The 17,051-nt window shown below is 37.0% G+C and overlaps 1 protein-coding gene across 1 annotated transcript in view; it reads right to left on the reverse strand.

Moving 5' to 3' along the window:
- Window positions 1-16,636, reverse strand: part of slc17a7a (solute carrier family 17 member 7a) — a 31,596-nt gene extending 14,960 nt beyond the window's left edge. Inside the window, exon 1 of the mRNA XM_020922670.1 lies at window positions 16,575-16,636. Coding sequence (XP_020778329.1) covers window positions 16,575-16,636 — 62 coding nt within the window. The remainder of the gene's footprint in view (window positions 1-16,574) is intronic.
- Window positions 16,637-17,051: the final 415 nt, after the last annotated feature.

The following is a 17,051-nucleotide window of genomic DNA, read 5'->3' on the forward strand; positions in this document are numbered from 1 at the left end:
TCAGTTGACTTTTATGGTGCAAAACATAATGAAAAAAGGTATCTGTTAGGTGAACTCTATGTTGAATATCACAATAATAATTCATTTGTGACACATTTTCGCACAGTTCAAGACTGAGTTCAGAATTACCCACATAATAAAAATAAATGTAAATACTAAAACTGGTATTAAAACCAGAGAACTTGATATTTTGCTATTTTCTGATCTATGTTATAATGTTGTTTCCTCATCACAAGCATACCTGGAGTTGTGTTTTGTTTCATTCACACATGTTTAACACACAAATCCTGCATATTTAGGTTCTTCTCTCAAAAAGAAAACACTCTGTTCCACCTTGTGATGTCATGTGGTAATACAGGAAGAGCTCCAATATGTTTTTAACCTCCATACACCTTCACTTGAATCATTTAATAATTCAGATAATTTCAGTCCTGGAATTGCCAATCTCTTCTGAACGAAAGGGAAAAGGAGCTATTAACTTGAAAACTACCACTTCATGACATCACAGGGAGTAACAGAACTTTTTGAGCTTTGGAGATGTAGACAAACTAATAATAAAGGATTACTCAAACATGTGTGAATGAAACAAAACAAAACAACTCCAGGTCTGTTTTTGAGGAGGTAACATAATTTTAACATAACATGGCTTAAATCTCAGGAGTCAATCTTGTGTAATATAGGACCTTTAAGGACAAAAAAATTCTTTTATTTTGTGTTCAAAAGAATGCTTTTGTGGTACTGAATAGAGCTTTAAAGTAGTAGTAGCAGTAGTGGAAGTAGAAGTATAGCAGTATAGTATAGAATGGTAGTAGGGGTGGAACGAGACACAATTTTCACAAGACAAGACACATCACGAGATTAGGTCCATGAGAACAGGACAAGATGAGATTTTTACATAATTTGTAATAAATAAGTGTTGCAGTACATATCACAGTTTTGTCTTCACTATGTTACTTATTTTATGTAATACTTTAGCGGTCATTGAAGTACTACTTTGTATTGAATAACTCACCAGCTCGTAACTCTTTTTTTGTCTACGGTAAAGGTAAATTCAGGGGGAAAAACAATCTCACGAGATAGTTTTACTCATGTGTGCATGAATTTGTGGAAAATTTGTCTTGCAAGATCTTTTGGCACGAGATCTTGTCCCATCCCTAAATAGTAGTATAGTATAGCCTAATTATTTGTAGTGGATAGCAGTAGAAATAATTTTTATAATGCCTAATTATGACCAAACCTAGGATGACCAGACATCCCTATTTACTCGGGACAGTCCCAGTTTTGATCTCTGTGTCCCCTGGCCCAGCAGATTTATCCAATACCATTGATTTGTCCCCGTTTTATACAAGAAATGTCCCTGGTGTCCCTGTTTTTGAAATTTTGACCAATTTGACCCCTGCCAACAGTAAAAAGAGGCATAAATTGGAATTTGTTTAGGTAAAATGCAGATAAAACTGCTTAAAAAATGACCAAAACACAAAGAAAATGTGACTATATGGACTAACATGCTGGTCATGAGTGCTTTTTGCATAACTTGTTTCACAATTTTATTATAACCAACCAAAAAAACGGGGATGTCCCAGTTTTTTATTTTGAAATTCTGGTCACCCTAACCAAACCACTATAGTAATACATGCATTTTCATTTTAACATAGTCATACATTTCATTTTAAGGTACAAAAGAACTAAATTGGATCATAAGAATAGCCAAATACAGTAGTTTTATTGATTAAGTGAAAGGTAAATATAGTGCGACCGTATTGTCCACTTATAATCAAATGTAACATCAAAAGTGTCTGTAGTTATAATGTCAAACCAAGCAGAGGAAGGACTTTACAAAGCCATGGTCTGACGTTTGCCGGAGATTAGAGGCTGAAGCACATCTCTCCCTCGCTCTCTTAATCTGTCACAACACTCAGATTAGGATTACAAAAATGATTTACTTCCGGAAATGAATATGGAAGGGCGTGGCACGACACATTTTAGCCCCACAAATCATTTCATTTCTATGATTTTGTGTCTTTTTTTTCCATTTCGCAATTTTTTTCTCCTCTGTGATGAACGTGCTGAGTCGTGATGCTAAATGGGCGAGCACAAGTGGTCGCGAGCACAAAAAGCCGCAGGATCCTCATTAGGCCTGGAAACAGATTGCAGCCTGACACCTACACATATGCTAGCAGCTAACGAGGCTAGCCCAAAGCAAAACGGACAAGTCATGAAGAAATCTCTTTCTTAACACTCTTTTAAAAACATATCAGAAGTATAAGAAGGTTTTGAAGACTTTTCTTGTTTTGTTTATTTAATTATTTTTACATAAAGCTCTTAAATGGGCTATTCAAAACCTACTATCGACTGAATGCTTTAGAGTCACCAGAATTTCAAAATAAAAAACTGGGACATTTTTTTCAAGTTTTTTGGTGGGTGGTGGTAATAAAAATGTGAAACAAGTGTGTAATTAAGGAAAATTGTTACGCAGATACCATTCATAACTAACATGTGAGTCAGTACAGTCACATTTTCTTTGCGTTTTGGCCATTTTTAAGCAGATTCTTTTGTATTTTATCTAAAAATACAGGGCAGGGATCAAACTGGTCAAAAATAGGGTCACCTGGGCAGAGGTGGGACCAAGTCTTTGTTTTGCATGTCTCAAGTAAGTTTCAAGTCTTTGACCTCAAATCCGAGTCCAGTCCCAAGTCAAATACAAGTCCAAGTCCAGTCTCGAGTCACTGGCCCATAAATCCAAGTCAAGTCCAAGTCATCTGCCTTGAGTTTCAAGTCATATCAAGTCTTTAAACCAAATTTATATGAATTTTAAACTAAATTGTACTTTAAAAAAAGTAATGGTATATTTATATATGAGTATTTATAAAGTATACAAGAGTTTTAGAAATGAATATAGTTAATTTATACTTTTTAAATGTCTTGACAAGATCTTAGTGTGAATCATTGCAGTCAGAATAGAAAGAATTCTGATTTAAAAGTGCTTCTCAAGTCTTCTCAAGTCACAGGCCTCAAGTCTGAGTCAAGTCCCAAGTCACTGATCTTCAAGTCCAAGTTGAGTCCCAAGTCTTAATCCATTTTATCAAGCCAAGTCTCAAGTCCTAAAAATAGTGACTCAAGTCCAAGTTACAACTTGCAAGTCCCCACCCCAACACCTGGGATATTCCTTACATACAACTAGAACAAATCAATGGTTTTGGATAAATCTGCAGAGACAGGGGACACTAGTTTTACGCCATTTTCTGATCTATGTTATATCTATGTTTCCTAATCACAAACATGCTCGGAGTTGTGTTTTGTTAAATTAACACACAAAACCTGCATATTTACTTTAGTTTTTCTCTTTAAAAGAAAAACCTCTGTTCAACCTTGTGATGTCATGGTAATACAAGAACTGGTCTACTGTGTTTTTGAACTGTGTGCACCTTCACTAGAATCTTTTATAAAATTTCAGCCCTACAAATGCCAATCCTCAACTGAACAAAAGGTAAAAATTTGTTGTTAACTTGAAAACTACCACTACATGACATCACAAGTTGGAACAGAGCGTTTTGAGCTTTGGAGATGTAATAAAGGTTTGCTCAAACATGTGTGATTAAAACAAAACACCCAGGTATGTTTTTGAGAAGGTAACAACATTACGACAAGTCTTAAAACTCGCATGAATCAATTTTTGTGTAATATAGGACCTTTAAAGAGGCACCATGTTACTTTTCTGGTGGAGGGTACGTCCACCTGCTTGTCTAAATGTTATTGCCTGGTATGTTCCACAATATAGCATTAAACATCTCTAGTTTCACAGAGACATGCAGGCTAAGTTAAAGGTCAGATCTCTAGAGATGTGACCGCGTTCACAGTAATAATTATTTCATATTTGACCTATAGAAACATGTGTAATTCAATAAACGCAAAATAGACAAGTTTAATGCCGTACTGTAGGACACTGCAGACAAAACCAGAACATGAGACAAGCAAGTAGTGTCCAATAAGGTTACATAGTCCGGTACATAAGGTACATACTAAGATAATTTCTAGGGTTGTTATGGACCCAGTTTTTGCCATTGTACATTTTAATACAATTTGACTAATAAAGAAATGCACTTTTTTCATTTGTGTTAGAATGATACTTTCAAACAAGTCTATTGATACTTTGCAGCTGGGATCATCAACACTCCCTGATGATGCTAACTGTAGGCACTGTTTTGTCTGAGGCTTTAATCTGAGCTTTGTTTTAACGCAATCTGACCATGAAGCATTGAACTACAACAGGTGATCTGATTTGTGCTGTTAAACAAGTTTCTCACACATAAGATAACATTATTCAACAGATTTCACTTAGGTTCGTATGTTCAGCTTGCAGCCTGAAGTGACCCAAATCCGATTTTTTGGCCCCTATGCGACCTGTATCTGAGCTTTTAATGACAGTCTGAAAGACACAGATCTGATTTTTTCTAATGCGACCCAGGCCACTTGGATATGTGCTCCTAAAACCGATACATATCCGAATTTTTGACATGTCTTAGTCAAGGAAGGGAAAGCGAGGTTAGTGAGTTAATTAATATTTGGGAGGATCGCTGTATTCAGACCAAATTGGAGGGGTCTTATCGGAACTGGGTGGTTTTTGAAATGTCTCATTTCACGAAGAACTGGACCGTACTTTGGGAGACAACCCCAGTGTTTAAGCTACTTCTGTAAACACTGAGCACGCTTGTTGTGTGTGTCGTTGTGTCCTCCAATGCGGATGCGGGACACTTTTGGGGCATTCAAAGATCACACTGGAGATCACATACAAGTCGCATTTAATTGCAAATGTGAACGACCTCGCATTTTCTATCTCTCTATCTATCTTAAAATTGATTTGACAGTGTTTGCAAATATGTGCATTGTGTCACCATGGTAACTACCGAATATTCTGCCCATAGAGAAACATATAGAACACCCATAGCATGATATCACCGCAAAGTCAACTGAAAAAGTACATCTGTGCCTACAAAGTTTAAAATATTGCTAACTATGTGCCCTTGTCCATGGGGTCTGGCTGTGCAGTGTGCGGTCCTAGGACAGTCGGCTGCTCTGTGTGAAGCTCTGAACGCTCTCATCTCTCCTGATTGGCCTCAGATGGCAGCAGTCAATAATGAGGAGAGAATGTCGAGCGCGGTGACACCAGCTTTGTCATAAATCAACCTCAAACATGCACAATAAAGGCAAAGTCCTCCAGAAATTCTAGCCACATTGACAGTCTCGTCAGCATCTCTGTTTTCTGGATAATCTCAAAAATAATATTCAGGAAATAGGTCGTATTCACGTGACCACAACATTCTCGAATCTGAATTTTATGATGGAATTTACTATCAGAGTGTAGATTTGGTCACTGGTTTAAGGTAAATATATGTAATTACTGAGCCTATCCACATGAAACAAAAACAAATTTTCTCCCATAGAGCTAAACAGGCCTATACCCTCAATCTGACATTTTAACAAATTCAAATCTGAAAATGAAAGCAACCTATGGTAATCCGTCAGAACTAAACTACAATGTGTCTGTAAATAGCTTAAAGGAAACTGTATGCAAGATTTTGCTTGTCTCCATGGCGACCTCACATTTGGGTTGCCAGTTTCAGTGCTGAAATCCAGTTTTAAACCTGAAATCCCTCTGTCTGATCGGAACAGTCACTACCTAAACTCCAGCATCTGCAGCCATCATGAATCAGTGCTAGTGCAGCCTCTGCAGCTCAGTGAGGGAATTTTGGAGGTTCTGAGTTTTCACGAGGCCAGCCCATATACTGAGAATGAGAAAATCTTGTATGTGTCCCAGTTTCAGTTGTGATGGCAAAAACCCATTTTAAAACTGTAAGAGCACAGGCTCTATACTGATGTGGATTTATTATTATGCACAACACTTTTGTGTTTTTGGGTGGATATAAGTTTCACACTGCACGCTGTTACTTCAACTCTTTTGTTTTACCGGTATGTGAGCATCTGTGCCATTGTTAATTAAAAGTTACATGGTTCGCACTATTTACTACTATGTTGCCACATGTGCACTATTGGACTATGCACTATCATCCAATGACTGCACGGGGGTCAGGGTTCCCAATCTTTTTCACAGACAACATTTCAAAATTCTTTCATGACCTAAAGTGAATTTTCCATGACTTCACAGCACCCGACATGTGTAGAATTCATCATACTTTTAGGGCTAAATATGAAATGTTAATCCTTTCCACTCACTTTATGGTTTGGTATTATAGTTTTTTAACATTCAAAATCCTGTCAGTGCATTTACTGTCGTCTCTTTTAAACAAAAGGTGCATACGTTTGGAAATAATCATAATAGCCTAATGATAGCTTAACAGAACACTGTAGTTACATGAAAGTGATACTAAAATTCCATGACTTTTCCAAAACTTTCATTGAATTTACAAAATTTCATGACTTTTCATCCCTGGAAAATTACATTTTCAATTTCCATGACTTTTCCAGGGTTTCCATGACTGTAGGAAACTTGGTGACTAGCCCCGCCCCCCGTGAGCCGGTCCCAGGTCCCAACCGTTCCAGACCGCTTTGGAAGGTAGTATTTCCAGAGGTCCGTAAAAGGGGGTGGTACACAGTGGAAACACTCCGGCTCCGTGCCGTTTTGTCCTGTATCGGTTCTATGGAAAGGAGACTGTACAGTTCCTTTAATAACTTGATTAACTACAGAAATATCACTTTAGCCCATTATAAAAGACACTGTAAGTTTCTGAAAGTGCTAATTTTATATCCTTTTATTTTTACTTTATACTACAAAGTATTTATTTACAATATTTCTTTCCTCCCAACGCTCCTGACCATTTGTTCCAGCAGCATGGGTCAAATGTAGAGTACAAATTTCACACAAGAATCTATAAAGTAACAGGCTATAGCTGATAACTTAAGTCATAAAACTGAGAACTCATATGACTCACAGCTTAGACTTCTATGACCACCACATGAGGCATCTGTACATTTATGCATGGCTCCACCTCCCTCCCACTCACAACATGTATTATTAAAACACACACAGCAGAATACTAGAAAATGTTCACGCAAATCACTGGTTGTTTACTGTTCATGTAGCAACAGTGACATTGTGATATTGAAATACGAAATATCTTACAACAACTTGAACTGAATAATTTAGAAGCAATGAATTATTTGGATGGTTGTTGTCAGTTTGTAGAATATGATAATTCAACTGTCTTGGAAGGGCAGTAAGAGCTGGTATTTCAGTATTCTATTTTTCTTTTTAAGTTGGATAATTTATGATAGTGAAATGTTACGCTTCTATTAGTACCTTTACTAAATAAAAATCTATGTATTAATGATATAATTTTATTTACCCACATTTCAATAAGCTTAATTTCTTTGATTACTTTAAAGGTGCACTGTGTAACATTTCTGGTGGAAGGTAGGCTACCTGCTTATCTCCAAGGTGATGTGTTGCTTTGCCCGAAATATTCAACATTAAAGCGTTAGCCTGATTCATCAGCTGGTTTCACTTCGTGGAAAGCATCTGACCTCGCAGCATTAGAATTCGTTCGCTCGACAGTAGGCGGGTACTTTTTTAATTTAAGCAGTCGCTGCTATTTGGTCGTGACATATGTAATGGGGCTAACTGGTATATTAAGCTTTTCCCAAATCCCGTAGGAAGAAGGGCAATAACGTCTTTCCCCTTGATAAAATTCACCAAACATTTTCTTTGTTCCGGCTTTAAATCCTTGACCTTGGGAATCGTTGCCAACACAGAATGTATGTCTCTTTGCAGATTGGCTGGTGCCCGAACTCACACTTCTGGGGTTCTTGCAAACCGTCTAGTGTATTCTAATTCCTGACCTAGTCGCTGGAGAGAAATGAAATTGAGTGGTGGCCAGCCTGGCTATTAAAGGAGCTTTCTACTATGTTATATTTAACATATATAACATTGTTCTCATCAAAACATGCCTGAAAAGGTTTAATACTTCATCCATGCATGTTTAAGTAATCTAGCGATCTCTCCTGGGCCTTATGCGAACCATCCATATGATTAGCTGTATAATGTGGTCCAATGCTCAGCCCACAAGCCTACTCATGCCTACCCAAGTCACCCATGCTCCTGCAATTTTCCATAATTTTACAAAAGCATGATAAAAAACAATACAATGCAGCTTCACAGATCTGATGCGATGTGAATGCAGTTGTAAAATCTGTGCTTTTATCATCTGTGGGTTTTATCTAAAACTAAACCTTTTTTATCTTTTAAATCATCTGAACAGGTCACACACGCTTTTACCTTCTCTCATTTAGATGACTGTAATGCACTTTCTCACTTACAGTTGGTCCACAATTCTGCTGCGCGCCTTTTAATTGGAACCATAAAACATGAGCACATTACCCTGATTTTAGCGTTGTTACATCGGCTTCCCGTTTGTTTTAAAGCTGATTTTAAGATTTTATTGTTTTTTTTAAAGCTTTGAATGGACTGACCCCACAGTACGTCTCGGACATCATCCAAATTTACTCCCCCACACGCACTTTGAGGTCGGAGGGCCAGCTCCAGCTCAGGGTGTCTACAACGAGACTTAAAACCAGGGAAGACGGGACCTTCTCTGTGGCTGACCCCAAACTCTGTAATGCTGTGCCCCCCCCACGTTTGAACAGCCCCCACAGAGGGGTGTTTTAAGTCTCGTCTTAAAACCTACTTTTATTCTCTGTCTTTTAACACCGCCTGTGTTGTGTGGTCCTCTGTGTCTTTTATTTATTTTAATTTATTTTACTTACTTACTGCAATTTTATGATTTTTATGGTTTTGCTTTTATTTGATTTTTACTGATTTTAGGACCGGTATGACCAAATTTTAATAATGTATCTTTTTGTTGTCTTCGTTTAATCAATCACTGTGCAACACTTTGAAAACTGCTTTGTTTGTAAAATGTGCTATAGAAATACAGTTGTGTCATTAGCAGGATGCATGCTGACTGTGTCGTGATAGTGCTCTGAAGGGGGAGTAGCAGTGCAGGGAGCAAAGGGGCAAAATGAAACTTATTTAATATGTATGAACATTGTATTTTCAAAACAAAGTAACATGTATCTAAATATGTGTTAGCACTTAATACCTGACAGAAATGCACTACCATCTCTTTAACTGTCTATATTGCATTTATTCAATCCTTATTTTATTAACAAATCTCCACAGATCTGACCTGTAACTTGAACTGATTGAACTAGTCACCATGGAGATAAATTGAATGCTATACTGTGAACATTTATTTTGAAGAATTTGACGAATATAATTGAGGATATGACACTTTTTTGCTTTTAAATTACCCTGAGAAGATTTTGATGTGAAATATTACCATCATAATCCCAACAGTTCTAGTAAAAACATATTTCTTCTTGTTGTCTGTGCTAAAATGATTCATGGGATATGTAGTTTCCAATGTTCTTTAGCTATTGGTACTATAAAACCATGCATTTAAGCAAAGGATTTTGTAATTCGATATATTGTGACAGCCCAAGGTATTATTGTGAGACTTTTGACGATACAATATCACGATATTTTAGTTATTGTTACATCCCAACACTTTTAACAGTATTTTAAAATGGTGTCCGGTCCCTTTTCGCACCTGTCCTGTCTATGCTGACCTGGAACTGTTAGCTCGCACGCTATATTAAATTTACCAATTCATCGTGCGCTGGTCTAATCCGCTCATAAGAGGATGATGGAGAGACAGTGTATGGAGGCCGGGGTCGCTCAGGTATTACGTAACCACAGACGCACTGGTCAGTACAAGACATTTATATTCATTTCATTGTTTACAGTCTTACATGGAATAAACAGGTTTGTGTGGTAAGCATTGTCATGATGCTGAGATTTCAAGACTTTCTATTTCTACTATATTAAGGGGGAAAAAAAGTCTGATGATGGATATCTATTCTGAAACCATGATAACAAAGGTGCATGGTGTAACTTTTTTCGTGTAAGGTCTGCCACCGGCTTGACACCATGGATGTTACTGCATTGCGTGGCATGTTGAACAGTATGGCACTAAACTTATCTGTCCCCATGGAGACAAGCGGGGATTACCAGGTCAGGTTGCAGGTCAGATCTGTGGAAAAGCAGCCTCGCTCATAGTAAGAATGCATTTTAAAGGGAATTTTCAGCAATAAAAACACTTGTAATTTATTAAGTACAAGAAAGTCAAGCGTAATGCCATACTGTGGAGCATTCTAAGAACCTCCATGGAGACAAGAAGGCGGCTTACCCTCCACCAGAAACGTTTAATAGCGCACGTTTGACCATAAGATGCAACTCCTATATGTGAACTTTTATATCCTTTATCATCCCCAAATTAAAATAATCATACTTTTATACAAAAGGCTCTAGGGATATAACAATAACCGACATAAATTGTGATATCGTATCGTCAAAAGTCTCATAACAATATCGTGGGCTGTCACAATTCATCATATTACAAGTTCCTTTGCTCGAATGCATGGTTTTATAACAGCAACAGCTTATAAACATCGGGAACTACATTTCCCATGATTTCTTTCAGAGCAGAAAACATAAAGATATATGCTTTTTACTTGAATTCTTGGGATTATGATGAAAATAATTCACACCAAAATCTTATCAAGGTATTTTAAAAGCAAAAAAAGTGTCCCATCTACAATTATATCAGTCTGTTCAAAATATTGCAATAAATATCATACTGTGAGATGCATTGTCATAATATTGTACTGTGAGAGTTTGATATCGTCCCTAATAGCCTATATTCACGCTTACATCACAAACCAGGGAGATGTTTGGAAAGATGCGATGACGACTTTGTGTGTAGTTACCGACACTGGGCTCGCTGACCAACAGTGATAAAGCTCAATGAAGTAAACGTGATCAGCGGTAAGACTGCATACGTATGTGGTGTTTGGCATTGAATTTGGCGCCTCGTCTCTTCTAATCGTATGTACCTACTGCGCTCGGAGTTGTGCGTCAGTGGGGAAATGATGAAAACTGAAGTATGGTTGAAATTGTTGATTAGCCAAACATAACAGAATGCTACAATGACATGTAGATGAAGAAAACTGGGCCATTTTCTAATTTTTCCTAGATTTTACTAGACTTACTACTGCAAACAGAGCCGGGCGGAAGTTGTAATTGCATCTTTCCTAACATCTTCCTGGTTTGTGATGTAAGCGTGAATAGAGCCTCTTAGGGATGTAACAATATCCAAATCTCACGGTAGGATATTATCACGATATGCATCTCACGGTACAATGTTTACATCAATTTTTGAAGAGACTAATATAATTGTAGATGGGACACTTTTTTGCTTTTAAAATACCTTGATATTTGCCATTGCCAGTACTAATTCTGAAAAAGAATAACATAATTTTACTATCAATTAGTATCTTGGTATTGATTTTAGATGACTCTAGCCACAAAGTCAAATATGGTGTTGAAAAAAACATTATGAATTCATGTTTTGGCCCTACAATTACACAATTTTCCTGCTGAGAAACATTTAAAACTGAATAGCAAATTTAATGGACATTATTTTAATAACTGTAAATATTTAGGTAATAATATCTCCTGCTTCCAGTTTAGAACTGTACATGCTGTACACGTACATGCTCAAAAATGTCTTTACATACAGTAGGTTTAGCAGTCAATATTCTTGTCTTCTCTCAATCTAATATTCAATAACACAATAGAAAGCTCCTGGACATGCTTCAAGTGTGCGCTGTAAACAAAACTCTTACATAAATCCATTCCAACTCCAGTTTTTCTTTCTTTAATTTCACTATTTACCAAATTATTCACCGTACACAACAGCAAAGCAGGCGTTTTTATCATCGTAACACAATGGTCTGTGCAGCGGTGATTCCCCTTCCTCCAGCCTCTCTCCTCCCCTCTCCCCTCTCCTCTGTCCTCTCCCTGAAGTGAACAGATTGGGTCTCTGTGGGACGGTGTCACCCAGGGAGACCCCCACCTCCCCATCCAGTCACGAAGCTCGCTCTGGCCCTGTCCCGTGCACACATGCGACCTTCACACAACAGACGCAATATCAATTCAAGTCATTCACGATCAGTAGGAACTATCAGCTGTCACAATAGATTTTTTTGTGTGATCTTTTTCTTATTTTTTTGGTGAATAATTAACATCCATGACTAGGAACTAACTACAGATAGTGTTTCATTCTTCTATTTATTGAGTGTTTTGTTAATTCTATGGTTCACTCTCAAACTGGGAGTGTCATGCTTTAGTTTAGATAAATACTAGTGACAAAAAGTGGTCTCAATATTCATTTTGTGATAATTCGCAAAAGTATCGATGCTCAGATACGAATTGATAATAAAACTAACATCGTAAGTACAGACACTGAGAAAAAAAAAATGGAAAAAGGACTAAACTGGTCCTAATCTATGTCGAATCACATGAAAATATTAAAGAAACGACTATTATTTTGTGTCGGTAATTACTATTGTGGTATCAACATCTGTGTCTATCAAAGCTGTTTTGACATGTTTTGACAATTGATAATGAATCTTTAGCAAAAATGATCTAATTATTTTTTCCACAATATGAGTCTAAAATAAAAACACTAAAGCAAGTAGCTGTGATGACGTCACACTTAACAATCTCATTCATGGATTACAGCTTCCTTTTTGTTTACAGGTGCCATTTTGAGAACTTTTTACCATTTATAAGATATCACATATTGCTTTGAAATTGTTAAATGCTCATTACAAAAAAAAAAGGAAAGAAAGAGATCCGCACTGCAGTTCTTTCAAGCTCCCAAATTTTTATTTATCGACACCACAATATGAAGTTTCGGGCCAAACCCTTCTTCAGACATGTGTAAAATAAAAATCGTTTCCTTAATATTTCCATGTGATTCGACATAGATTAGGACCATATTAAAACTACTAAGGAAAGGTCCGGTCTAGTTCTTTTTCAATTTTTTCCCCCAGTATTGACTTTCAATATTAGTTTTATTATCAGTTCTTATCTGAGCATTGATACTTTAGACAATTATCAAAAAATTTATATTGAAGACCTCTTTTTGTCACTACTACTCTAAACTAAAGCATGACACTCCCAGTTTGATAATGAACTTCTTCAGTTTGATTATTGACATGTCTGAAGAAGGAAATAAAGATTTGGGAGCTTCAAAGAACTGCAGTGCGGATCTCCTTCTCTCTTTTTTGCACTATTTTTGTCTTTGGAACCAGCACGCAGTCGCAATTTTTGTTGGATGTGCATGTCTCTATCCATCAGTAAATGCTCATTACTCCAACTGAAGATAGTCTAAGTGGTGTCTTTGCAAATTCAGATGGACATGATTGACAAGTGGATTAACCAATCAGATAAACACAGGCTCTGCTGGTGTCAAAACAAACATGGCGGCTTTGGAGTAAATAGAAGGAAAACTTGAACAGAGCACAGATTTCTGAATAGTCAAAGATAAAAATAAATTATATATTCCTTTTGACATTCAAACAGAAAATAGGAGGTACTGGCTCAACTGCAGTATCTAAAAGTACCAAAATTTTCATCCCAGCTACGTTTAAAGATTGATTTGTCCTGATTGATTGTCCACACTGCAGATGTACCGATGTTAAAAAGTTCAAAAAGGGGCAGGAGCCAGTTGAACCTTGCGGCGCAGAAGTTTGTGCTTACTTTGAGAGGTTGAAATTAGAAACAGGAGGGCATGCATTCTGATGGAGAAATGCCTAAATAATAAATAAGCTCTTGGCTGCTCTCGTCGCGGGGGATCACAGTTTGTCTGCGCGAGAGAGGCTGCGCACGCTAACGCATTCACACCACGCAGGGATGCCCTTTCTACTCCAGACTGTAGTACATCTGATACATCTGGAAGACAGGAGAAAGTAAGGTGAAGAAATATAAAAAAATCCATGAAATCTGACCGAACCATAACCTGACATATGGTGTAAAATATGTAGTATATATTTCAAACTCGATTTCAATACTAAAGAATAAACTCATTTTTATAAACTTTAATAATAACTTAGTAATAGTATTTGTTTGTTATACCAAGCGGCCTTAATTTTGGTAAAACTCAAGGTAAGTCAGATTTGATCAATTTTTTTGTTCTAGTATCAATACCTGCTTTCGATACTAGTTTCAGAATGGATTAGTATCTGATTTTCATTACTCTTGGCAAGCGTAATCGGTACCAATATTGATATAAACTGACATGTGGGATTTTTCATGTATCGTATCGGTTAAATTCCGTAATATTAAGAATTGATATTAGTCTTTTTGCCCTTGTGTCGTTCTCCATTTGACTTTTTCATCGGACCAGAGGCTTACAATGGAAATAGTATAGGTGGCTGTATATGTTAACACAATCATCATTACAAAACACAACTTCTGATATTATACTGCGATGAATAAACTTTGCAATTTTTTTTTCTGAAATTGACAAAAGAATGTATTTGTATGAATTTGACTACAATTTGTGAGCCTTGCTTGAAGAGATTTAAACAAAAAAGGCTTTTTATTTATTCAGTTTTTCAAGTTTTGTGTAATAAAGAACAAACAAAAAAACAAAAAAAAATACAACCAATACAAAGCTTGGGGCACTGTTTCACTGCAATAAGGATGCTGAATGGTCAATCAAGTCTCTTTTTGTTTATATTTCAACCATTTTGTCCAAGAAATATCCTTTGAGTCGCAGAAAAAGTCAGTCACTCCATGGAATATATTTCTTCTCTAATGTCTAGCCACTGATTTCCTCTTGAAGAGATTTTAAAGTATTTGTATCAACACTGGAAAATATTGGATATCAGCCACAACAGCCAAACAAATATTGTATCAGTAATGGCTCTGGCTACATCTGAATAATCATATTTTGATCACAATTTTTAACTCCACTAAACCAACTCTAAAACACATGCAAATGGACAGGTGCATCAATAAGAAATGATCAAAATATCAAAAATTAATAATGGGAAATACTGACATTTTAATAAAACGCTTTTCCACTTTCAAGGCACTCAAAGCACTTTACATCCACGAACTCACTCATTCACACGCACATTCATACACCAGTATACGCAGAAAGAAAAGGGGAATGGTGGGTTAAGTGTCTTGCCCGAAGACACAACAACAGTATCACAAAACGTTCTATCAACTGAGCTATTTTGCCCAATAAAATCATTTTATTTTTTATCGATAATACACATTTGTAGCCTTTAGACACCATATTTCAATCTTTATTTACTTAAAATCTATTTAAAAATACAAATAATCATTTGACTTGTAGACAAATGGAAAAAATTATTGCTGCCTTGGTGACTATTAAAATAATCGTTAGCTGCAGCCCTAATATTGACTGTACAATCCATATCGGACCATCCATACTTAGGACTAGATTCTCCTGATGTGCTGTTAATCTTACTCAGGAGGCGGGCACGGGCACCTATGGGCAGGGTGGAGGGTGGAGGGTGCAGGGTGGAGGGACCGGAGGAAGTCCCTGCGCTGGGGTGGACCAAGGGGGCGGAGACAGAGTGGGGATTTGCATGGCTGACAGCTGGACTGAAAAACAGGCTATTTCAGGACGGGATTTATAACGTTCGTTTCTACCTCAAATCCTGAGAGAAAGCTTAAAGAGGGCGGTATCAGACAAGGCTCTGTCAAGAATATTATCTCTGATTTGAGAAATAAATAAAATAAAAGTTGATTTTAGTAAATGTGCATCATATCTGCATTTAAGACTGTTTTGTTGTGTAGTTAGTGTAGATTATATTTAAATAAGGTGTCCAAGAAACTAAGTATTATAAGCTATATGGCATATTTTGTAGTCGATCTTTAGAATAATAAAAATAAATAAAAATCAGGACCATTGCCATAGATTATTAAAAATTTAAATAAAAAACTATTACATCTTTTAAACAGGAAAAAAGACAGCTGAAACTGAGTGAAGTTGGTTGATTAAAAAGAGATTGTCAAAACTGAATATTATTTCTCTATTAATTCTGTACATTTTAAATCATTTTTTACTCGAAGCTGAAAAATGTCTTATAAAATACAAAACCACAACTTTGACTCGATAACTCGTTCCTGAAAAAAGATCTAAGCCTGCTGCCCACACGAGCCCAAGCTGCTCCTGTACGAAAGCAGTGCCAACATCTCACATCAATATTATGTAATGGCACTATGGTCTCACGCGTCTCCAAAACCCACTCCAATAACTGCCAAAAACGACCAGAAAAAGAAAAAAAACAACCACACGAAATTGTACAATTTAAAAACTGTGAATTCTAGTGCAGATTTTGCAATTTTTTTTAATCAGCAGAAACATTTTTTAATCACATGCACTACTCATATCACTCCGCGCATCCAAAAGCCACTAGATTTATAATTGTTTCCATGCAAAATGTTGGACAAGACATGCCCGCCATTGAAAGTAAAATTTAAAAGTGAACTTGGTTTGGATTCGGATTTTGGAGGGAAGACGAGCGCCACAAAAACTGCCGGCGGGTCAGACGTGTCCAAATTCACATCAAAGTAAGTCTTGTGATGAAAAGTGCGTGTTAAAAGTGCTTACCTGTGAATTTTGCCCAGAGTTTTGGCTGCGGAAGCCTTGAACCTGTCCGGTCGGATCTCCATCGCTGCAGCTCCTGGCCCGACCGCTGCGCTCCGCTCTGTGCCGCCCGCTCTCCCTCTCTCTCCTCCGGCTGCCCCCTCCTCACGCCTCCCCTCGTCCCTCCCAGGCCCAGCATCACCACATGGACCACTAGACTACTCACACCGCTAAAGGTATCAATTATTAAATGAGAATGGCTTATTTTCTGCGTCAAAGTAGTATGTAGAAAAATGTGCAGTACCAGAGACGCCATGACGCGTAAAAGCGCCTTTTTACGCCTTTTTCATCTTCTCCCGGCCAAACCTTTCATTCAGTTCGTTGAGGTCTTGTGAAGTAAAAGTAAAAATGTTTAACATTTTAAATAAATGACACAATTTCAAAAATAAATATTAGTGTCATTGCATAAAGGTAACCTACTTTATAACAATGCTATAACTG

Source organism: Boleophthalmus pectinirostris, unplaced genomic scaffold (assembly GCF_026225935.1).
Source record: "Boleophthalmus pectinirostris isolate CB_2022bp ecotype Guang Dong unplaced genomic scaffold, ASM2622593v1 HiC_scaffold_17, whole genome shotgun sequence".
NCBI classification, from domain to species: domain Eukaryota; kingdom Metazoa; phylum Chordata; class Actinopteri; order Gobiiformes; family Gobiidae; genus Boleophthalmus; species Boleophthalmus pectinirostris.